Source organism: Anabrus simplex, chromosome 2 (assembly GCF_040414725.1).
Source record: "Anabrus simplex isolate iqAnaSimp1 chromosome 2, ASM4041472v1, whole genome shotgun sequence".
NCBI lineage: Eukaryota > Metazoa > Arthropoda > Insecta > Orthoptera > Tettigoniidae > Anabrus > Anabrus simplex.
In genome coordinates, this window is record NC_090266.1 from 409,433,485 (window position 1) to 409,458,913 (window position 25,429).

Sequence of the window (25,429 nt, forward strand, 5' to 3'; positions counted from 1 at the left end):
GTATTGTAAAATTGATAACAGGTACGAGTCACTTACCTGTGGACGGTAAGAAACACATATTGCCTATCCATGAACTTACATGGATACCTGTTGATGAAAACAGATATATATTTTTGTAACACCACAAGAAACAAAAGTAACATGTGTTTGTAAGGAAACTACGAGTGACATAAATCTAAGAGGTGTACGAATGAAAAGTTTTGAAGATTTATATACTGTGTATAGCCCTACTAGTAAGATACAGGGCACAAAATCAGTAAACACCACAGCAAAGGAAGATTTAATTCCGGATGTAACGTTAGAATATGATTGTTGTTCACAAGTAGGTAGTGAGATAAAATTAGACCAAATACCTGAACTAAATAGGGTAACTGTTGGTAATTTATTAAATCACATTAGCGACTTAAAATGGGCCAGTCGAAAAACCGAAGGGGTAGAACAGTTGGTACAACTGCAAGAGTCAGATTTCAGACAAAAGTTAGCCCATCAGTATTCCAGTATTTACCAGATTGTAACTGGCATATTTTATTTTCATTACTCTTTGTACTATGTTGTTGCTATTGCTGTGGATGTTTTAGGAGGTATAAATATATCCCTAAATGTATAGAGGATTCCAAGGAACGTTGCCCCAAGTTTTGCATTTACCAAAATGTGATAACCAATGATAACCGAGCTAAGGCATCAGGTGAGGACGTTACGGTCCATTTTCAACATCCAAGACTAGCTGGAAGGGCCCCCAGCCCGTCTGGATCACTGTTAGAATTAGAAATGCCTGAACGCGTGTCCGGATTAAGGACGACAGGTAGAGACGCATTGGTGCAACGTGTCCTTTTTAAAGAGGACATAGCCTCAGATAGACTATACGAAGAAAAACAGCGAAATGAAAGCAAATTGTATATTGCGTTCATTTCTCCCCAGGGGAGGGAGAAGTCGCGTCCCAGAGTCGAACTCAGGACAGGAAAGGAGACGTCAGGTCTCAGAAGTGTGTCGCGTCCCAGAGTCGAACTCAGGACAGCAGAGGAGACGTCAGGTCTCAGAAGTCAAACACAGGACAGCTATTCTCTCCGAGAATCGAACCTATGTATAGGAACGTAGGAGGAATAGTGTCTCTGAGTTTATATAGATAATACAATTAATATAAAGGTAAGGAAAGATAATATTATAAGGAAGAAATCATATTCTGTATATTGAAATGTACTGAGTTGTAGCAAGACATGGTGTAACCACAGGAGTAAACATGGAAAGTGAGAGTAGCAATAGAATGCACAAACAAGTGCAAGGTCCAGTATGACCACTGACAAATAGGAATATTACCAAAGCCATAAGTTATTGTGGTATACAGGGCTGTTTATGTAAGCCAGCTCTGGAGATTTCCAAAAGGTTAGGGTGTCGTGATACTGATAGTATAAAAAGGACCGTAAGAGATAAATCTGGGCCTTTCGCCAGCCATCTGCCTTCTAGAGAGCATCGCCTCGAATCTCCGCCTGTTGAGTGGAGATAACTTATTCATTATGAATATTCTCAAGTCCAGTATAGGACTTAGTCAGAATAGGAGGCTTATACTTAGCCTAATATTAACTTTGTGGTTCTTGCTGCTGGTTACACCATTAATCAATCATTCTTCGACTGTAAATATTGTATTTATATTAACCAGCATTAAATATTTTGAAGAAAGAATCTACGATACTTCTTCTTCACACGTAGCTGGTTTGTCCAGACCAAGAGCACCATCCCTTACCACTCGGGGAGCCAACAGACAAGTTTCTCATTAAAGGTCGTGGGATCCATTCCAGGTCACGACAGCTAGCCCCCTCCCTCGATGCTTGATGCCCGAGAGCGATGGACCGCTGGTGGGACCAACAGTCGGTACTCCGTCTGTGGATTGAATGCAGAGATGTATTTCATTTCTGGAAGAGGGGGGGGGGGGGGGGTTAAAATAGCACCCTCAGCGTGGCGATCAACACAACCTACATCGCCTCCGACACACTGTCAATTCTAAGAGAAAGAGACAGCAGTGAGAGTTGGAAAGTATCGTGCCTGTTCCCATGTCATACATGCTACAAGGCAGATTGGTGCTGGGTTGCGTGGTACTGGAAGTCGGTTGTAATGGCCAGGAGAAAACACAATGGGCGGAGAGGAAAGATACCTGCAGGTAAAATCTAGAAGTTCTACATAGCACATGCAAGGATGTGGGCTGGGAGATTCCAGAGATAGTGTTAGAATATGTATCATGCATATCATAACCAGTTTCCTAGCATTCGTCAGTTATTAAGGGGTTCAGTCAGTCTTGTCACTACCGGGTTCAAGCTCAGTCCACTAGCGTCCGAGCTTTGGAGTTACAGGATGGTCCCGCGGTCCGGAAGCTAGTGGTGTCTGCTGCCACGTCTTCGTTAGCGGAGAAGGGGATTAAGTGCAAAGATTTAGGTGAAGTAAGGGGCTATCTTCTTCCACCTATTGACGTCCCGTATTTGCGGTGGTGGTTCACATATGTCGTTGAAACTGTAACTTATTGAAAGATAAACACGCATGTTCACAAACAATAATTTCTGGGATTTATATATATATATTCTAGAGGGCGGACTAGCTTGTTCGCTCTCGTGTCCCTTTAATACAGTATTATCTAAGTTAACGAGCATAAGGAAGCAGTACACAACTAGCAAAAGAGCACGTGGCAATCTTTCTGGTGGGTTGCGGCACTAGTTTTCGCTTCCACGTCACAATCGGAGAACTATGCCGTGGATTGAGGCGTCAGTTGTCATCCAGCTTGGCTGTCTTCATCGTGTTGTATCTTCTATCAATTCGTGCCTCACTTGTGTCCTTGTAAAATAGATATAAATCATACAAAGAATTTTGTTTTACAATGTACAGTTTTTGAGTTTTGTGTGCAGTGTGATAATGTCAGCAGCTTAGAAGGTGGTTAGTTTTGAGATACTTTGCCTTCTAATCGTGTGGCTGAGCAGTATGTGTTTTGGTGTGGGATACTTCTTGTAAATATCGACGTCGTAGAGTCCAATGCTACTTAATGGTGCGTTAATTTTATTACCTCACGACTTGGTGTACATTCGGAGTGTTTGTTTACGAATATGTCACCTTATCGAGCAGAATTTCGTGATTGGGCACAATTTCCGTAGATGCGTATCGACTGGGAGTTTGGTCGCTTCTCGTAGACACTTGTTTCGCATTATTTCCAGCTTATCCAGGTTTGTCATAGCAGGTGGGGATATCGTGGAGCTATCCTCTTTTATAGGCAGTGTGAGTAGCGGCTGGGGGAAATGGGAAAGTGGAGTAGGAATAGAATGCACTAGTAGTCTAAGAGGACATTCTGGGAGAGCGATGGGGATATAGATGGCGCTACTAGACTTAGACGGCTGTATAGGGAAGTGGAGGTGGTGTAGAGACAGCCACATTCGTTGATATGGTAGCACATGGCGGTATAGGAAGGTAGAAGAGGTATAAAGGCTGCCACTATCGCTCAACTGTATATTTTGAATGAGAGTCCGCCTATTTTGAATGACGGCTGAGAGCTTTAGCTACCTGATAAAGCGTAATTCATGTCTCAAGATGGCGGTAAGCTTTGAAATAGGGAACGTGTATTTTGAATGCTGACAGCTGTTAACAGAGTCCACAGATCGTGTCTACGGTAGTGATAAGTGGGAGTAGGCGTGTTTTTCGAATTTGACAGATAAACACAGAGTACGTGCTAGAGTGACAGTTCCAAACTTGCCTGTGAATATGTTTCCCGGCAGCTGTCATCGCACTGAGATAACGTTTGAACTGGAGCAACCGAGAGAGTTCTTTAGAAAGCTGATAGTTCGCAGTTCATATCAAAGATGGCGGTATGTTTTGAAACTAGGAGTGAGTATTTTGAATGGTAACAACTCTCTAGAGAGTGCGCAGATAGGGTCTAACTCATAGGCAGAGTGCGCGCCTTTTTTTGAATTTGAAATATTAAGTAAGAGCACGTGATAGAGAGTGTGACTTGTCCATGCACGTGTTTCTCGACATTCAGAACAAAATCTCGCTAACTTTCATGCGTGACTCACCGTTTTTCTAACTAGAACACTTGAGCTTATAGCTTTGAACTCTAGATACTTCTACTAAGCTACAGTAGCTTTTACAACACTGGGGATTGTTTATGTTCAGAACACTCTAGAGTCGAAGACTGTGCGTGCTACTAGGTCCATCTACATACCATCTACATATATGAATCATTCTCTGTATCTACAGTCGAGGCCAGTCCTCTCTACTAATTTTTAGCTTTAGAACATTAAAACAAATGAGCATATTCTATTGATTTGATATCTAGTCAGACCATTCTAGCAATTAGAATACACAGGCACACAGAAATCTAAGCCTTATATAAGAACCGAACCCTACAACGAACGAGTAGTGACTGAACTTTCTGTGCATAACTCATAACTGACTTCGACAAATGAACTGTCACACATGGTTATAGAGCTAGGACAAACCTGTTTTAGAACGCACAAACATATGAGCATATAGATTCGATATCTACAGACAGCAAGTCAGGTAACTCTCAACTTTCAGAACACCGACAAGAATCGCACTCAATACCTTACGAGTAGTGGCTGTGTGCTTCTATATCTTAAGAGGTAAGATGAGAATGTCAATGAAAAATTCACTTTTTTTTTTTTTTTTTTTTTTTTTTTTTTTTGCATTCTGTTACAATTAACACGAATGAAATATTCGACCCGACTAGGTTTTGACTCTATGTATTATGAGCTTTTGACACAACTCTGCTAAGTAAGGGGGCCCTTAACTTCCGAGCGTGGATTAGCGGCTATAGAACAGAGTCTGTCATTTTTATATTAACTTACTACACTTACAACATTCTTGAGTCATGTTGCTGGAACATAATCTCCATTAAATAATACTTACACGTAGGAAGTTGCGAAAAACCGAATTTTTAGAACTAGAATTGGGATTTCTGTGTAATTATATATTTTGCTCCTTGCTATTTAGTCGCTGGGAATAGTTAAATGTTCACAAAATACTATGATAGGGTTATTATCACTGAATATGTTTCCTGGCCGATCTCTATAACACATAATTGATATAATCTGGCGAGTTACGTTGTAACTATACCAACTCTTACATGCAGATTGCCCTCTTGTTGACATATAAGTAAACACTTCTTTGCTATATCAATATACACGTATAGGTGATACTCGCTTACTTAACCTACTCTTCAATATCTTGGACGCCACCCACTACTATCAGCTACGAAGTTGTAGGGCAATACTCTTGTTACTACTGTCAAGGTGTGGGGTGATATACTCACACACTCGGCAACATACCGTACTTGATTATGAATCAGGAAACGATCCCGTGGTCTCATTCGCACAATTGAGGATAATTGCTGGCAACTATATTAACCACTATTATTTGAAAGAAATGAACTCATGTATGTATTTTGAACAAAATTAAACTGTATTACTTTAATTAAAGCAAAATTATATCCTGCGAGATTTGTTGTTATATTTCGTGAAAACATTATGCATATCAAGACGCTGTTGGCATTGCCGAGAGTAGTTATAATTTGTGTCCTGGCGCAGGAGTTAGAGGGCATTGCCTCTTATGGAACTTACTCGGTAGAGCTGCGCTAGAGCTCCCGAGGCAAGATGGCCGCTATACATTGCTTATACGAGACTAAACTTTAAGGAGCCGGGCCATGAGATAATGCGTATTCTGCTATTTTGGTGGCCTCATCCTTTTAACCGGCTGCCTCTCCCAACCTTAGTCCGTGTTGGGGTGATGTAATAACAGTGGCATTTTTCCTTCTCTGAGGATGGGAGAGTGGTGGAATACTGTTATATGAAGTGATTAAAGGGGACCCCAGGAGCTCTTAATTTCCGAGCGTGAATTAGCGGCTATACAGTAGAACTCCTAGCTGAGTTTGGCATTATTTTAGTTGTTTGCTAGTTGCTTTACGTCGCACTAACACAGATAGGTCTTATGGGACAGGAAAGGGCTAGAAATGGGAAGAAAGTGGCCGTGTCCTTAATTAGGGTACAGCCCCAGCATTTGCCTGGTGTGAAAATGGGAAACCACGGAAAACCATCTTCAGCGCTGCCTACAGTGGGGTTCGAACCCACTATCTCCCAGATGCGAGCTCACAGTTGCGCGCTCCTAACCGCACGGCCAACTCGCCCGATTTAGTTGTTTAACCTTCTCTGAATAGGGAAAAGTGTGTTAAGCTGGGTGGTAGATTTTAACACTTCCGACTCGAGAATAATCCTCTTCTGCAATAAGAAGCAGTTTCCCATACACAGCAGATGCTGCCTACCTTCATAGATACAGCGTACTCGAGGATCTGGCACTTCACTCTCGCGTATAGTGTGTGAATTTTATTGGGAGGTGAATTTCTAAGATTAGATAGTATCAGCAGATCAGAACATGTCAAGAAGATTTCCGCTTGCTTTCTAAGAACGTTATGATACGTGATGCTGACAACCAGCAGGCTTCAGGAATCCGCTAACTGTGTACCTGGTCATGTAATGTGAGTAATATCCTTAAACACAGCTGCTAGTAAGAAGGCTGGCGAGGAAGATTGCATTCTGTTACAATTAACACGAATGAAATATCCGACCCGACTAGGATTTCACTATGTATTATGGACTTCGTACACAACTCTGCTAAGTAAGACTACAGCACCGGTTGACACAAAGGGGGCTATAACCGAGTCTTGCACTATTTTAGTTGTTTAACTTTTTCTTAATTGGTAAATAGGGCTTCAGTCCCCGACTGGGTAAAAGATTTTAACTCTTCTGACTTGAGGCTGGGCTGTTGGAGGGCTAATAGAGAAGATGGCTTGACCGAAATTCCCTCAGGGTTCTTACAACTTGTAACTTAGAAACTGTAATAGCGGGGGCTAATAACTATACATTACTCTGATGAGAGCTAAATATGGAGAGGTACCATGAGGTCTCGGAGCTGTGTTATGTCTAGTTTCGAATAGAATGGCACCTTGTTCCTAGGGAGGTGGCTTACATCTGAAGGGCGACCTCAAGCAGTTGAAGCTGAACTCGGAATTGTGAACAATTTAGCGACAATACATGGCTTAATACGTATGAATTGCTATATTTAGAGGGTGATATCAGAGACTTAGAGCTGAGCAACTACTAATTTTTAACAATATGAAGACAATAAATTGTTTTCATGAGATCAGGGAGATGGCTTAATATGTATTGAACCATATTGCATTATGTGACAGGGCCAATATTTAACGCTGAATTAATATTCTTTACCGACACCGAGGCATTAAAACTGGAAAAGCCCGCTAACGCTCAGGGTAGCCACCCACGACGCGCGTGTGGTTTTTTGTATGGGAGAGAAACGAGGCTTGTGGCAGAGACAGAAGTTACGGGAATTATCTAACTCAATTCGGACAGTAGAAGAGTGGGAGATCTTATGACTGGATGTGCTAATTACGCCAGTCAACTGTTGTTTGAGAGAGTAAAACAGAGAAATATTATTATGAAATTTTCCAAGTGTCTTTAGCTGAAAATATCACATATTGGTGCTCTGACTAATTAATATTCATATTTTAATGGAGCGTGAGAACTGAAGCTTACTTGGCACAAAGGAGAAGGCAACACTGTTTGTTGGGGATCTCCCTTGCGCTGCGTCTCTCCTGGGAACTTATAAAAGGGGTGTGATCTTTGAGATGGGCGTGTTACTGTGCGTATCCTTGGAACCCAGCATCTGAACAAAGACAGTATAAGAGAAGTGCCCGTAGACAATAGAGAGATAATTTATTAAGCTCGTCTTGCTTGAAACTATGAGGCAAGTGATTGTAATAATGTTAGGTAGAATATTTTGATCGAATAATCAATAATAAGTGAGTGAACGGAATCGATCAGGAAGCTGCAGGCTACAGTAACTCGTGATCAGGTGTAGAGGTGACAACTACAGTAGGTGCCGGTAGGGACGGACTGAGCTTCATTAGCAGAAACTGATGAAAACATTTCCCACTCACAAGCTGTAGTATGAGAGCCGCAAGTGCGATAGTCGGAAGCCATATCCATTAACGTAATAATCTGCGTTAATTGTAGTAGGCAGCAAGTTGAACGTCCAAACGAATACATCTTCTTGCGCAAATTGATTTTCCCACGGTAACAGAGCTTCCTACAGAACGTGTTAGGCAAGCAGATGGCACCAATCAAGTACCACCGCACGGAGCCGATGCGGGGACCCGCAACTATGGACGTCACTAGTGCAATCATGTGCTAAGTCACGCAGTGCGGCCTTGGATGGACGAGTGAACGTCACAGGAACATATAAGTTAGAACAAATTTTCATCATGTATTAGGGCAAACCAGGATTCGCATTTTTTAAATTATTCATTTAATCATCCCTCCAGGCAATTACTTGTATAAATGTAAATAGCTTAGGAGGTTTAGGACCATGCATGCATTAGTTCTTGGTTATTAGCTTTGTACACCCATGTTCATAAAAACCAGAACACCTTAAGAGACTAGAGATAGGAAGTTCATATTCACAGGACATGTGCACTAGTATGTTCTGAAGAAATGATTAGCATTTGAACCATGTCGGCCCTCAGTTTAAGGTCCACACCGATATCTCGACGCACCACCACCGACTGGTAAAATGTGTCTGCGGCTTTCGTTGTCGCTATAAACGGAAGATAATGGATCAGTGGGACTTGAACAGACGTGCAGGATGCTCGCAAACCAATACGAGAACCGTGCCGTCAAATGAGTGAGTTATAAAGAGTTTGACCTCCGTTAATGACATCCTGCGACCTGTACCCGTACCCTTTCTGCACCACGGGACAATGCGCGACCAAATGTTGCTGCACGAACACGTGACTTCTTGTTGACACAGGATGCCAGACTGTTGCTCTGGCTCGCCCGATCCCCGGACTTGTCACCAATCGAAAATGTATGGGTTATGGTGAAACAACTTGTGCGGCGCTCTGCTCCAATGCCAACCACAAAAAATGTACTGTGAATCAGGGGAATGCAGCAGGACGCCAATAGCGCCTTATACGCGTCGATGCCAGCATGCATGGAACAAGTTATCAGTGCCCATGGAGGACCCAGTTCTTACTAGGCAACAGGACATATGCTCAACATAGGTGACTGAAATGCTAATCGTTTTTGCAGAACATTCCGGACAGCCCGAAGCAAAGATGCTGCAGATAGGCCTATGCGATGTTGAATTACGAGTCTGGGGAGAAATTGTACCAGACCAAAGGAATATTTAGTTACGAGATATACACTGGCTGACAGAGCAAATGCAACACCAAGAAGGAGTGGTCAGAACTTTATGCCAATTGCAGGGTAGACTGACGTCACTGAGGTATGCTCATGGTGTGAAATGCGCCGCTGTGCTGCGCACGTAGCGAACGATAAATGGGACACGGCGTTGGCGAATGGCCCACTTCGTACCGTGATTTCTCAGCCGACAGTCATTGCAGAACGTGTTGTCGTGTGCCACAGGACACGTGTATAGCTAAGAATGCCAGGCCGCCGTCAACGGAGGCATTTCCAGCAGACAGACGACTTTACGAGGGGTATGGTGATCGGGATGAGAAGGGCAGGTTGGTCGCTTCGTCAAATCGCAGCCAATACCCATAGGGATGTGTCCACGGTGCAGCGCCTGTGGCGAAGATGGTTGGCGCAGGGACATGTGGCACGTGCGAGGGGTCCAGGCGCAGCCCGAGTGACGTCAGCACGCGAGGATCGGCGCATCCGCCGCCAAGCGGTGGCAGCCCCGCACGCCACGTCAACCGCCATTCTTCAGCATGTGCAAGACACCCTGGCTGCTGCAGCGAAAATGAATATTTTGCTTTGGAAGTAGATAGATGACCTTGTTAACCGCCCATCACGTCAGCAGGTTAATGAATATCAGGTAAGCAGCCGGCTGGGAAAACGAGTTTGTATTTTATCTCGATAAGACAACTGTTTATTTATTTTTTATTTCAGGTATTTGTGTGTGTCATATTTCCTTGCCCATTTATCATGCATTTTTATTTGTCGTTTGTTGACATTTGTATGAGGGGAGAGCTCGTAGGCTTGTTACAACACAACAGTATAACAACCAACTCTACCTTGGTGTCTCCAAAACTTCCCAATCGGTAGTAGTTTGGGAACACTGGACCTTACAAGAAAACTACGGAAATGAAATACTTACCACGATGTCCAAAGAAGAAAAGGCATGAAAAACGGACACTCGGTGCCAGAGGCTATGTGAATCAAAACCCAAGAGAATGTACTAACTATAAAGGAAAGACAGATTAAAAATTTAAAACCAACTTTAATGAATCTGGACTTCAATTCATAAAGGACAGTAATAACTTTCGAACTTACAATTCGATGATAAAAAGAAAAGAAGAAAATTATCATCACATTAAAAGAAAAGATAATATAACTTGGGTCGACCCTTGAGAATATAAGAAATAAACCTTTGGATCACAATCCTTGAAAACCAAATTAATCAATCAATTTAATTAGTAGAGCAGTAGTGGAATAATTAACGGTAAGTTGATGCTTGTTTCTCGACACGTCTAGTATAATTCAATGAAGTAACCGAAATCAACCACATCTCGCCCGTCTTCATCTTTTAAGAAACCAAGTATCTGCGACCAAGTTCCAACAGTTTGACTTCACGATCTCCAACAACAACTAGAAAAAAACAAAACAACTACGCACATATTGTCGAACTCGACCGATAATTGGCAGAGCAGCGCTGAACTTCACGCTGCGCTCAGAGATGGCAGTAGGATGCAGTTCAGATGGAACACTCAGTCTGATGGCCAAGTTTTCTACTAGTAAGAACCCGCTTCTTATGAATCGTGTACAATTCCATCGGGCTTCGAACGACCATTAAATAATTTTTAAGTCCTTGCATTCTCGAAATGCGTGATATATATGCATACGCCATAGACTCCCCCAGCAAAGGCTCAACACGTGTGAGGCCAACCGCCCACCAGGGAATTTTTTAAAACAGATGGATATCGCATCGAAATCTTCTCTAGCATCTTTAACTAAATTTGTCACTCTTATTTGACATATTATATCAGTAGCAGAGACGTTTGACCAAATATGGGAGACATCCAGTTTAGTTACTAATAATTTGTCCTCCTTTCAGTCTATGACGTTTCACAGGTCTTTCGTGGCAACTTCCAACCAGTTAACTTACCACAGTTCAGTAACAACTAATTTTCAATCCGGTAGCACGTCAATGAAAATCTTTCAAAAGTTTATGTTGCACCAAGCTTTAAGAGAATTGTTTGCAGATGATCGGAACTCAATAGAAATAATCTAGACCATCCATTACTTCTTTAACACAACTTCGGGACTCCAAGCTTGAGAAGGCACGGTTACCTTGCTTCGCAACACACAAGGTAAAAAAATTAAATAAATCCCAGGAAAATAACAGGGGGAAAAGAAAGACGGTAACCGAAAAACGACTGAATGAGTCATTGCATCAATATTTACAATCAATTACATTCCAATCTCATGTCCAACAGGTATCAGGCATCATCATCACCCATAATCATTCAGAATAATTAGTAAACTAGTCTAGGTACGACTAGAGAAAGGATATCATTAAATAACATTGCAGTTCCCAGACAAAAGAAATTCAAAATCAAATCAGAACTTTTCACGCACAGCACAACCACAGAGCGAGTCATTAAAATTTCCCAAAATAAGTGACAAGTAGTGCAATTTGTTTATAGCTGCACAGGTTCACATCCAAATGCACACAATACATACCCCAGAAGAAAAGGAAGAGAATAAGAAGAAGGGGAAGAAAAAGAAATGAAAGGGGCATATAGGGAATCATCATGCCAGCAGAATAGAAACAGCGTTTGTAACAAGTATAAGAAAAACCACAAACGTTATGGTTTTTAAAATAACAACATGCTGACCAAGGAGAAACGGGATGAACACGGTTGGAGACTTCGAGCTCAATTAGATGGAAGGTACGCGTTATGTTTGTCATCAACAACAGTTTCATCGAATTACACCAAGCAAAGCATAGCACCAAGATAGAATTGGTAATAATTCAATACGAGATAACCATAAACACCGTGGGAGGAGAAGGATAGAAGTTTTTAGGAATCGAATACAGGAGAGAAAAGGTTTTGATACCAGCCGTTTAGGCAAATTCATAGGAATACCTCAAAATATATCTCCATAATGGGTATAGTGCGCATTGGTATCACCTAAATATCACTATAAAATTTGTCACAAATGGAACATAATAATTACTTTTACACATATCAAGTGAAAAATCCCTGGCAAATTAAGAAATATGTTTTTTGGAAAATATTAATACGTACTTACCAACTTTGCAAGTACATTTGGTGTTGCGCTTTTAGTGACACACGTATGTCTTTTGTCTTACACTTTGAACAATTCCGTGTGTGATATCTGTGTTCACTGAAGTTCTTTGCTTTCGTTTCATTCTTCACTTGTCAATGACATCATTTCATGAATTGTATCGCGATATGCTATATTTAATAGGCGACAAAATGGTATGGCCAATGTACATAAGAAAAATTCAGTGGACTAGTGATTTATTGGTCCAGGGATCGAGCTACTTTCTTTCGAACAGAAATAAAAATATTTATTGGTCCAGGGATCATGCTATTTTTCTTTTAACCTCAATTTTGCTGTTTGTACTGGCCAAAGATAATGAGAATCTACAGACATAGCACTTCCATTCCACGGTGCTAGCCCTGAACCTGAAAAAAGTAACAAAAGACGGCACCAGCAGCGAATGGACAAAGATAATGAGAATCCACAGACATAGCCCTCCCATTTCACGGTGCTAGCCCTGGACCTGAAGAAAATAACAAAAGACGGCACCAGCAGCGTAGTACGACATAAACCAGTCCTGTCTACAAGCCTTAAGTATGTTTCCAAATTTCTCAAATAACGACGGTATTTCTTAATTTGCCAGTGGTTTTTCACTTGATACGTGTAAAAGCAATTATTATGTTCCATTTGTGAGAAATTTTATAGTGATATTTCGGTGATACCTTTGTGCATCATACCCCTCCATAATGATCACCCGATTAGATGAAAAGGTAAAGAAATTTACCTCAAACCAGGTACCCACAGGAAATCAAGGAGCAGTAACCTATATTATACACCACCAACAAACCTCTAATGGCTTGTAAGGAGTCAAATTAATAACCAATACTCAATAGAACAAAGACAACTTCAAGTTTATGTCAGAAAAATAGGTTATGCAAGCAAACATGGGATGGGAACAAGACTTCACATGAGGGATCAGAAGGTTGAATTTACAATTAAGAAGCAAAGGATAGGTTGCAGATTCCTATAAATCAATTACAGCCCATACTTCATGACACAGAGGTAACATGAAATGAAGCAAGGACTTGCCTCACCAAGTGTCTCAAAGCAAAAAGAACAGCAACATCAAAACCACACCATACTATAACGCTACTAAAATGATACCAGAGTACATGCGTTATTCCTCGAAGGTTATGGAAAAAACTTTACAACCCACAATACATGCCAACAAATCACTATGTAATCACAATCAACTGCTAAAATATTTCCACTGTATCATCACACAAATAATTCCCAACAAGGACCATAAAACCATATCAACAAATTAAGAGGAGATTGTTCCTTCAGTCCTCAGGCTTAAGGATCCTTAGTCGCTAGATAATCAGCACACAACTCACCTTACCAAAATTGGTCAATAGTAACATTTACTCATTACCAATAGAAATTTACCCTCCGAAGAAGGTAATTATAGTACAACCAAAATGACTTGACTCGCTTACTGAAACGTGGACTGAAGGTAGATAAGCAAACTCATAGTTACATGGATAATACATAACCTCAGCATCATAATTCATCAAGTTAACCTTTGGTGTTTACTTAATTCTAGATTATTACGGTTTAGACGATTAGCCCAGTCCAACCCAAATACAAGACCTTCCCAACTTCAACACACATGCATGGTTCAAAATTCTATACTCCACACTACAAGTTCATTAACTCCCCGAACAATATCTTTACCATATTTCAGATTTTTTAAAAGGATGATGTTAAATCAAAACGATAACTGGTGAATTACCCTCACAATCTCAAATTTAGAATTAAGCAATACCAAACACACAATAATACAGAAACTCACGCAGAAACTCTCCTTATCCTTTTAGCAATAGGATCACTTACCAGCATAGATACTGGACTTAAAAACTGCAAGATGGTACAAGGACCTTGGAATCTCGGAGCCAACTTGGAAGAAAATTTAATGATAGCCTTGCTTATGGGATAACATTTAACAAAAACTTGATCTCCAACCGTCAGCTTGGTGGGTTTGCGTCCCTTGTCATAGTTTTTCCGAACCTTCTCATATGACACGGCTAACTTTGCCTTGGCTTCATCCCACACCTTACGGACATTACAAGGGGTAGGCATATCGGGTAACAGCTCCTCAATGTGAAGGAGGTTTGACAGAGGTGAAAATGGAATAAAACAAAACATTAATTCCATAGGAGTCTTACCATGGGATTCATGGGTTGCTGAATTGAAGGCATATGACAGCCAATGTAGACAAGTATCCCACTTGGTCTGGTTGGAATAATGGTACGCAATTAGTGCAGCTTTCAAATTCCTGTTCATCCTCTCCGAATATGAAGGGTTCGGGTAATAGGGAGTAGTAGTTACATGCGAAATGCATAAGTCAAATAAATATTTCTTAAATGTATGGCTGGTAAAACCACTAGCATTATCTGAAACTAAGAACGTAGGAGTACCAAATGAAGCAAAAATGGAATTTAAACAGTTAATAGTTGTTTGTGAATTTGTAGATCTGGTTGGGAAGATCCAACAAAACCGGGTAAAAGCATCAATGCACACTAATGCATGAGTATTCCCACGAGAAGACCGTGGTAAGGGTCCAATATGGTCGATAAACAATCGCTCCATAGCTCTAGATGCTTGGGAGGTAGGCAGCAGTCCCATTCGGTTATTTAGATTAGGTTTGCTAACTGAACAAATTCTACATGATTTAACCATATATCTTATGTCACTATCCATCTTCTTCCATATGAAAAATTGTCGAATTTTTTGCCTTGTTTTAAATACACCTAAATGTCCACCAAGAGGGCTATCAAGATAATGCTGGAAGATGGTAGGGACAATAATTTTCGGAGCAACAATCTTTAACCTTTTATCATGACGGGACTGACACAATAGAACACCTTTCTCACAAGAGTATGGCTTCAGATTTTCCCCGGACATGATCTTCTCTAAAATTATTTTCAAATCAGGGTCATCCTTTGATATTGAGCAATGTCTTGGTACAGCATAGGAAGGTTAGATAGGATAGGGTTTACTTCTACCAAACTGCACTGCGGATTAACTTCTCCAGAATTTTCAGGGGGACTTTTTCACCATGAAACATTCGACTGAGCCCATCCGCAATTACATTATCAGTGCCACGAATGTGGCGAGCATTGAAATTGAAGGCGGAAATCCTTAATGCCCATCTAGTCAATCTGCCAGTTCGCTTAGGCCTTCTAAGCACCCAAGAAAGAGCCTCATTGTCAGTCTCCAAATCGAAATTTACATGTTCCATATACATACGGAATTTTTCCAATGAGAACAGAATTGCTAAACACTCAAGTTTATAAATAGAATACTTCCTTTCCAGGGGAGAAAGTGCTCTGGATGCGTACGCAATGGGTCTTCTTCCCATTTCCGAATCTTGCAATAGGACTCCAGCGATAGCCTTGCAAGAGGCGTCAGTTTGGATGATAAATTTCTTGTTAAAGTCAGGAATAGCAAACACCGGGGCATTGCTAAGGGCCATTTTTAGGGAGTCAAAAGCAACTTGTTGAGGTTGATCCCACACAAACTTGACATCCTTCCGCCGTAATAAGTCCAACGGGGCAGCGATTTCAGCATAATTAGGCACAAATTTCCGAAAGTAATTGGTCATCACGATGAATCTAGCAACGCCTTTCACATTTTTGGGTGGTTCAAAATCGTGGATGGCCTGGGTACGGGCATGATATACAGAGATACCCTGTGCCGATACAATGTGCCCAAGGAAGGATATTTGAGATTTAGCAAAATTAGTCTTTGAGAGTTTCACGGTTAGCCCAGCTTTCTTTAATCTTTCAACAACCTCCTTGATATGCTTGAGATGATCCTCAAAATTTGTAGAGTACACGACCAAGTCATCTAAATAATTAATCACGAACTTAAATTTTACATCGCCAAACACAGCATCGAGCAAGCGAGTTAACACAGCGGCTCCAGTCGATAGCTCGAAAGGAATCCTGGTGTACTCATAGAGGTTCCAGTCGGTAGCAAAAGCAGTGAGAGGAATTGAATCTTCATCAAGTGGTATTTGGTTATGTGCTTGATTCAAGTCAAAAGTTGAAAAAAATTAGCACCATGGAACCAAGAAAAACAGGTATGTAAATCAGGAAAGGGAACAGACTGCAGGACGATCTTACGATTCAGTCCTCGATAATCAATAACAGGCCTGTAACCACCAGAGGACTTAGGAACCAGGAACATTGGGGCAGAGTACGCAGAAATAGGTCGTATTACTCCATCCTTGAGTAACTGTTCAAATATTTTTTCAACTCGATCATCTTAGGGGGAGATAGTCTATAAGGAGGAGACCTCACCGGAATTCTATCAGTTACATCGATATGACATTTGAGCACATTAGTTAACCCAAGCCGATCAGTAAAAACTTCAGGGTATTGAACGCAAAGCTCACGAATTTTTGAAGCCTGTTCGTCCGACAGATGATCAAGATCCAATTTGTCATTCTCGCCCTCCTCACTATTCTCATCCAATACACAAGCTACCCTATCCTGAAACATCTTAACATCATGGAAATAAAATTTTCGATTAGGGCAGAATTTAAAGGAAAACATTCTATCTTGCAAATTCAGGAGCATTCCAACTTTAACTATAAAATCGGCACCTAATATGACTTGATGCGACGAATTAGAGGCTACAAGGCAAGTAATTTTCCACGTAAATTCAGCTATACGAATTTTGACCACAGTAGAACCAACAACTTCCAACTTACTCCCATTGGCAGTTACACAATTAAGTTTCGAAGTTACAATTTCGGGCAATTTACAACATCTTTTCATTTTCCGATACCAGACATCATTCACAAGAGAGACAATGCTCCCCGAATCAATTAGACCCAATACAGGTTCGTCATTAACCTCAATCTGAATTATAGAAGTTTTCGGATTGATCCTCCCTGAAATTCTCAAATCTTGAGGGACACTAAACTCATCCCTTAACTGCTTATGCATACTTTCATGGATTTCATTAATTTCACTTACTAGTCACCGTGAATTATTTTTGTTGAAATTAGGGCACTGTCTTTTCACATGTTGTCTAGAACCACAAATAAAACTACAGATGCTCTGGTTCTGGACTACACCACTTCTACCTCTAACTGAAGGGCACTTGTTCCTGAGGTGGTCTTTCGACCCGCACGCATAATATTTTTTACCCTGAACTGCACTAAGAGTATGAGAGGAAAAATATGCGGAGTTACTAGGAGGTGGAGGAGGTGGATAGTTAACATGACGTGATTCATCGCCGTGCTTAACATCTTCGGCGAAGGAACACGCCTCCTCTAACCCAGCAAAGGTAGTGGGAGTCCTAGTTAACGACAAGAAGGATCTGTATTGTGGAGCAATTCCCTTAAGAATACTCGCTACCATCTCATCTTCAGGTACAACAATTTTCAAGACTTCGCAAAAACATTTCAGGTCTAGAACATATGCTAACAAGCTTTCATGAAGAAACTGAGTCCTGAAACAATGTTTAGGGATTAAACTCTGTAATTCAAGGGATGGGATAAATTTAGATAGAATTAGCTCATGAAATTCAGTTATACTTAGATTATTACTAACAGCCTTAGAAATTTCCTTCTTTAATATCCCCTCACAGTAAGGGAATAGAACCCTAAAGATACCTAGGGAGTCCATAGAGAAAACATTGGCAGATTCCGTCAACTCCACTAAAAAGCTCATAAATCTAATAGTTTCAACAATGGAGTTAACCGAAAATATTTTTACATTTTTGAATAACTCTTTGATAGAATTAGGGGTACCATTAGGTTTAGCTAACAAGCCTTCTAAAACAGGAGCAAGAGCGCAGCAATGAGCTGATTCATTGCGCGACGATTCAGGGCAAGCAGAAGCGTTAATCAATTCCTGACTGTCACTCTCATCTTTCCTAGACCCATCACTCAAGGTAAGTTCATTGACATTTCTCACATTCATGATTATATCTAATTCAACAGAAAGGTTAATTCCCAACGTTAGCAAGGAGGTACACCGAGCAAGCAATTCAGGTTCGGGTGACAATGATATTAAATCCTGAACCCTGTTGATATAGTGACTAGTTCTGGATTTTAACCTTTTAACTTGATATGCCGAAGGTTCCATGTCACTTAATTCCTTCACAACAGTATTGATTTCAGCTAATGCATTACTAATAAGCTGTACTGACTCACAAAATTCGTAGTTTAAATTTCTAGGCTTTACCGGACAATCCAAGGAATCCATGAGCAATGCAACATCACCCGGAACCGACCTAGACGAGGTCACCCCGCGCACCTCCAGTTCATATATCAGCTCAACTTTCCTTAACATGCGTGGCAGTAAGACAGACCGGGCAGACATTTTGAACATGAAACAGAAAATTCCAATAAAATTAAAGGTAACCTTGCCTTTCTCCTTGCACTCTCTCTCTTACACTTTCAATTATACACCTATCTCCTTTTCCAGTCAGTATATTATCTTGTGAGAGCAATACAACTTATTTATTATAAATAAATCAGTCCCAAAAGGTAGCCAACACGGCAGTAATAATACTTCAAACCCACGCGTAGCTACCAAATACTGTTACAACACAACAGTATAACAACCAACTCTACCTTGGTGTCTCCAAAACTTCCCAATCGGTTGTAGTTTGGCAACACTGGACCTTACAAGAAAACTACGGAAATGAAATACTTACCACGATGTCCAAAGAGGAAAAGGCATGAAAAACGGACACTCGGTGCCAGAGGGTATGTGAATCAAAACCCAAGAGAATGTACTAACTATAAAGGAAAGACAGATTAAAAATTTAAACCAACTTTAATGGATCTGGACTTCAATTCATAAAGGACAGTAATAACTTTCGAACTTACAATTCGATGATAAAAAGAAAAGAAGAAAATTATCATCACATTAAAAGAAAAGATAATATAACTTGGGTCGACCCTTGAGAATATAAGAAATAAACCTTGAGATCACAATCCTTGAAAACCAAATTAATCAATCAATTTAATCAGTAGAGCAGTAGTGGAATAATTAACGGTAAGTTCATGCTTGTTTCTCGACACGTCTAGTATAATTCAATGAAATAACCGAAGTGGCAAATAAATGTTACCAAGTTTTAGGCGAAATTGAACCTAATCGTCATTAAATTAAACCATAGGAAATGAAGACGTATTTCAATTTTAGAATTAGTGAACTGGAGTACAATACGAGTCCACACACCAGATCAAAGACACAATCGACAGCCATCAGCTGTTTTTTCAACACACGGAATCCATATTTGTTTACAACCGTTCCCATAGAAACGAATCTTGTCGCGATTAAAACATGAGTTCCAAACATTATAGATAGACATCGACCAAACAACTCCAACTTACCGATTTTCATCTGTGATCCACCGAAATAACGCTTACTATCTGTTACAAGAAGTCTTGAAATGAAAATTTACCAACACATAAGAAATCTGAGTCCCGATTTTAACAAAATTACATCTTATTAACGCCAGAGTAAAGGCTACCGCGTGATAAAGAAATTCCTCTTGATAACCGTAGTTTAAAACATACTCGCAATTCAAATTTTTTAACTTGTTCAGTCCAAACCAAACATCTAGAGGATTGTGGAGATACCTCGGTGGGAAAGGGTATTCATGCAGATTTCATCATGCAGGGTACTTACAATTTCTCGGAAGCAAATACAAGTTGATAAACAAACCACAAATCCAACTAGAATTTGTGGCCGGTTGGCCACAAATTTAACCAGGGTCGAAAATCAACCACATCTCGCCCGTCTTCATGTTATTGATCGGGTTTCTTTTAAAAAAACCAAGTATCTGCGACCAAGTTCCAACAGTTTGACTTCACGATCTCCAACAGCAACTAGAAAGAAACAAAACATCTACGCACATATTGTCGAACTCGATCGTTAATTGGCAGAGCAGCGCTGAACTTCACGCTGCGCTCAGAGATGGCCGTAGGATGCAGTTCAGATGGAACACTCAGTCTGATAGCCAACTTTTCTACTAGTAAGAACCCGCTTCTTATGAATCGTGTACAATTCCATCGGGCTTCGAACGACCTTTAAATAATTTTTAAGTCCATGTATTCTCGAAATGCGTGATATATATACATACGCCATAGGCTTTTTATGGGTTGTGAGGATTCTGTCCTCATTCTTGATTATGAGAGCTCATATTTAGCTTCAGTGATTATTTTGGGGGTATTGTTGTAGTCCGAAATCAGTGTATGTGCTTTATGTTTTGGTTTCCCGAACCCTTGTGTGTCATGTTAGTGGAAATAGCGAATCGTATATTCCTAATCCCTGTACTTGAACGTTTTAAATAACAGCATCTACGTCTACAGCGTTCAGACTTATTTGTTCAAGAAACTCACGCCATGTTAATTACTCACGGTTACAAGGATGATACAGACACTCACATGATTCGGGCAGAGACCCGTAAATTTCAGGGATGTTTTTTTAGAAAATTTTTTGTTTCTTATTTTGTTTAACGTTTTGATTTTTAGGAGATATTTTATCTTCATTTTATGTTTTCGTGAGTTAAGTTTTTCCATCCCTCACCTTTTGATTCTCAGTCACGTATAGTTGTTAGTACCCCGTCCTGCTTCAATTTTAGATATATGTTAGACGCATATTCCGGACAGACCACCGCTCTATCGACCAACCAGCCAGGCGAAAGAAGAGGACGTTAAGTAACGTAAACTATGCAATGTTTATGTCTGTAGGGAGACCTCAGGGCTTCTATTTCTATTTCTGCGTTACTATTTCTAACACAACTTAACTTAAAATTTCACTGTATTTCAAAGCGATGGTCCTAAAAATTATTTCTTAGCTTACAACTCATCAAAATTATCCTTGCATGCGATATACACTGACTGAGCAAATGTCATAGGATAGCGGACCCCACCACACGCCCCCTGTGCCAGCGGCAGTTGTATAGGAGACCTTGTGAGCAGTGGCTGTGCATGTGACAGATGTAACATGGAACGTCGTCGTGAGCTGACACCGTTCGAACGGGGTATGGTGGTCGGTGCCCGACGGATGGGAAGTGCGATTTCGGAAGTTGTGCGGGAATTCGGCTTCCCACGTTCAACCGTGTCCAGGGTGTATTGTGAATGGTTGAATGCGGGTGTCACCGTCCACAACAGACGAACGAACAGCCGTCCAGCCACCCTCTATGACCGTGACCGGCGACATGTGAGGCAGATTGTCAGTAGTGACAGACGGGCAACCGTGCAACAAATTACGGCTCAATTCAACACAGGAAGTGCTAGACACGTCTCCAAGTGGACAATCCGTAGGAATATGGGTTCTATGTGGTATGGGAGCCGGTGCCGTACACGGGTGCCACTGTTAACCCAACGTCATCGGGCACAACGACGCGCATTTGTCGCCAGTCACAAGGGAGGGACACTGGAACAGTGGCGTAACGTGATATGGTCGGACGAATCACGATTTCAACTGCACCGTGCCGATGGGAGGCACCGTGTATGGCGCAGACCACATGAAGCGATGGATCCCGCCTGCCTCGAAGGTGTGATCGAGGGCGCTAGTGTCTCTGTTATGGTCTGGGGTGCATTTTCCTGGTATGGAATGGGCGCTCTAGTTGTTCTGGAAGCGACTTCGAATGGTACACGGTATGTTGAGCTGCTCGGAGACCATCTCCACCCATTTTTGGCCTTCCAGCGCCCAGACAGTTCTGCGGTGTTTCAAGGTGAAAAAGCTCCGCCACATCGCTCCCACGTCGCCCAGGAATGGTTCCAGGAACATGCAGCGGAGGTCCAACGACTGCCATGGCCACCCATGAGCCCCGATATGAACCCTATCGAGCATATCTGGGATGTCCTGGGACGCTGGCTCCGTGCCATGGATCTTGCACCCATGAACAGACCAGCATTGGCGGTCGCTCTGCAAACGATTTGGTATCAGCTGCGTCCAGAGGACTACATTTGTTAATTCAGTGTATATCAACTCATCCCTAACTGTTTCTTTTCAAAAATTCGGATAAAAGTAACCTCGAACGTTTAAAAAAGTATCGGATGATACTTTAAATGACGTTTAGAGTAAAAAAAAAAATAGGTTGTGGGTGAACACAACCCTTAAATTAAAAATTAAATATCTCCTACATCGTTAGTCGTAGAAAACTGATTTCTAGCTTAAAATTTATTTAAAATGTTCCTCTAACCGGCGATATATATCAACTCATCCTCGACTGCTTCTTTTCAAAATTTTGGGGTAAAATAACTTCTAACGTTAAAAAGTTTCTGATGATTCTATCAATAACTTATCCTGGAGATAGTGGGTTCGAAGCACACTGTCGATAGCCGTGAACATGATTTTCCGTGGTTTGCCATTTTCAGACCAGGAAAATGCTGGGGCTATACCTTAATAAAGGCCACGGCCGATTCCTTCACATTCCTAGGCCTTTCCTATCCCATCATCGCCATAAGACCTATCTGTGTTGGTGTTACGTAAAACAAACTGTAAAAAATATCAATGACTTTTAGAGTAGTTATAGGTGTTATACGACAACTCATCTTTTCAAATATTCGAGGTAATAATGATAATAATATTAATAATAATAATAATAATGATAATAATAGTAATAATAACCTCGAAGTTTAAAAAGTATTAAATTAATTTTAGAATACAAACTAAAGGGATAAAGAGCACTGAAGGCTAAAGGCAATAAAGGGCTAAAAGCTACTAACGGGCACTAAAGGGCTAAATGGCTAACGGGCAAAAGGGCTAAAGTGCAATAAATGGCTAAAGGGCTAAAGTGCACAAAAGGGCTAAAATGCTAAGTGGTACTAAAGGGCTGAAGGGCACGAAATGGCTCTATATGGATCATGGGCTAGAGGGCACTAAAAAGCTAAAGGGCTTAAGGGTACTTAATGGCTAAATGTCCAAAGGGAACTAAAGTGCTAAAGTGTACTAAAGGACTAACGGGGTAACGGGCACTAAAGTGCTAAAGGGGCACTATAGGGATAAAGTGCACTAAAAGGCTAAAGAACACTAAAGTGCTAAAGGATGCTAAATTCAAGAACACTCAGTTTCTGATTTTAATTTTATATCTTATAGATTTGAACTGTAGAAACTCGTAGTAGCTTACAGTATATTTACATCACTTAGAGATTAAAACTTTTTGTTCATAACCTAAAACGAATCGCTCTACATTGATAATGAAAGAGAGATATACGTAGGTAAGTCAATAGTTATTTGCAATTTTGCTCTAATTGCCTTTAAGTTGGCTGTATGGCGTTGTGTGCTCACCAGCTGCTAGATGGCACCGTTGTCTACTTCTGTGGTAGGTTCCAGTGTTGTCGGATCAGTACAACTTGTGCTGTTGCGACGTAAAGATGGCCGCGCCATTCTCTGTTTGCACTAAGGAAGAACAGCGTTCGGTAATCCGTTTTTCGTGGTCTGAGGGTGTACCAGGAGCGGAAATTCATAGAAGACTTTCAGCACAATACGGGGACAATATTTTGCCACGGCGAAGTGTTTACCAGTGGATTGAACAGTCCAAAAGGTGTTGCACAACCGTGAAGGCGTCCATCTGCAGCCGTAACTCACTGGAGTAATGACTGGAGACTAATAATGGCGTGTGAGCTACGGCAAGACCCTTGCGCAGGTTATTCCCCTTCTGGCCCAAGGGAAATCTGCACGTCCGTGAGAGTGACACTTTACCTAGGATGAAATCTAATGTTGAAGATTGTACAAGAATCCCGTCCCCGAGCCTGAGGAAGTAAGCAATGGAGGTTGAAATCATTGACGCGGACTCCCACATGCAAAACAACTATGTACCGATATATCATCAGACTTGAGACCTTAACTCCACGCTAAGTCGCCGGTCTAATGCCCTTACCTCCACCTCATCTTCCAGCACCTATACCTCAAATTATTACTGCCCTGCAGTAATAACATAGCCAGCGCGTGAGCTACACAGCCCGGCTCTCTTCCTGGGGTTCATCGAATATTTCATTAGCGAAACGAAGTGAAAAACTCTAATGGGTGGAACCTTTTATCCACATAATAGCATTCTTATTAAAATATGTTATTTGGCATGTGAAACAAAGCACCTTAGGGAAGTGGGGCACAATAGGCGTAATCACCTACTCACTACTCGTTTTGGCCCCTGGTTGACTCGTCAGTAGTATAAAGATTAATTGGTCGTTCCTTGTTGTTCCATGCATTATACGGCATTCCACCTAATACTCCCTTAGATTTCATGCTACATTTAGTAATGAACACGCTGGTGAAGTTTTGCTTTAAAATCAGTTTCGGTGGTGGGCTCTCGTAGGTAAAAAGAGGAAAAACGTTTACATCTGAGACCACTGGATCCAGCCATGGAAGGAAAGAAAACCTAGGGAGAACTAGAAGGTCACAGTTGTTATCAGCATATGATTATTTTGAGATGAGAAACTTGGAAACAGTAGAGGGTTATAGAGCTAGCTACGAATAGAAGATTATGAAGATGCTTAATTGAATCACTGAGGACTGAACGTTGGGAAGCTTAATAGTCTATATAAAATGTGTGTTATGGCTATGATCACAATATCAAAAGTCACGTAAACTATATGCTTATTCACTACTGTCTTTATTATTATTATTATTATTATTATTATTATTATTATTATTATTATTATTATTATTATTATTATTATTATTAAGTTGATTTAATTACTGTACATGACAACTACGAAAATGCTTCTTGGTTTACAGATGAGAAAACTGGGAGCTATCAATCAAGATGTGGCGGTTCCCTTATTTCAAAACGTCACGTCCTCACCGCAGCCCACTGTCTGCTCAATTCCAAAAAACAAGCTTTATCTCTGTACGTACCAATATTGATACAGTAAAATGCTGGATTTTTTGTTATTGATTAATTCTGGTATTAGAATTTGATCTCAGCAGTAAACAACATCAAAAGTTATATCTGTTTAACTTGAAGGAACGACTCATTGTTATAGATGTTTCTAGTAGAATTCAAAATGATTTAATTTTCCTCAGTGTATGAATTTTAAAAAGATTAATTATATATTTCAAATTACAATATTT

At 40.8% G+C, this 25,429-nt stretch overlaps 1 protein-coding gene across 1 annotated transcript in view; it reads left to right on the top strand.

Moving 5' to 3' along the window:
- The window catches only part of LOC136863562 (CLIP domain-containing serine protease B4), a 113,072-nt gene that overhangs the window by 14,960 nt on the left and 72,683 nt on the right, over positions 1–25,429 (top strand). Inside the window, exon 4 of the mRNA XM_067139943.2 lies at positions 25,094–25,205. Coding sequence (XP_066996044.2) covers positions 25,094–25,205 — 112 coding nt within the window. The remainder of the gene's footprint in view (positions 1–25,093; positions 25,206–25,429) is intronic.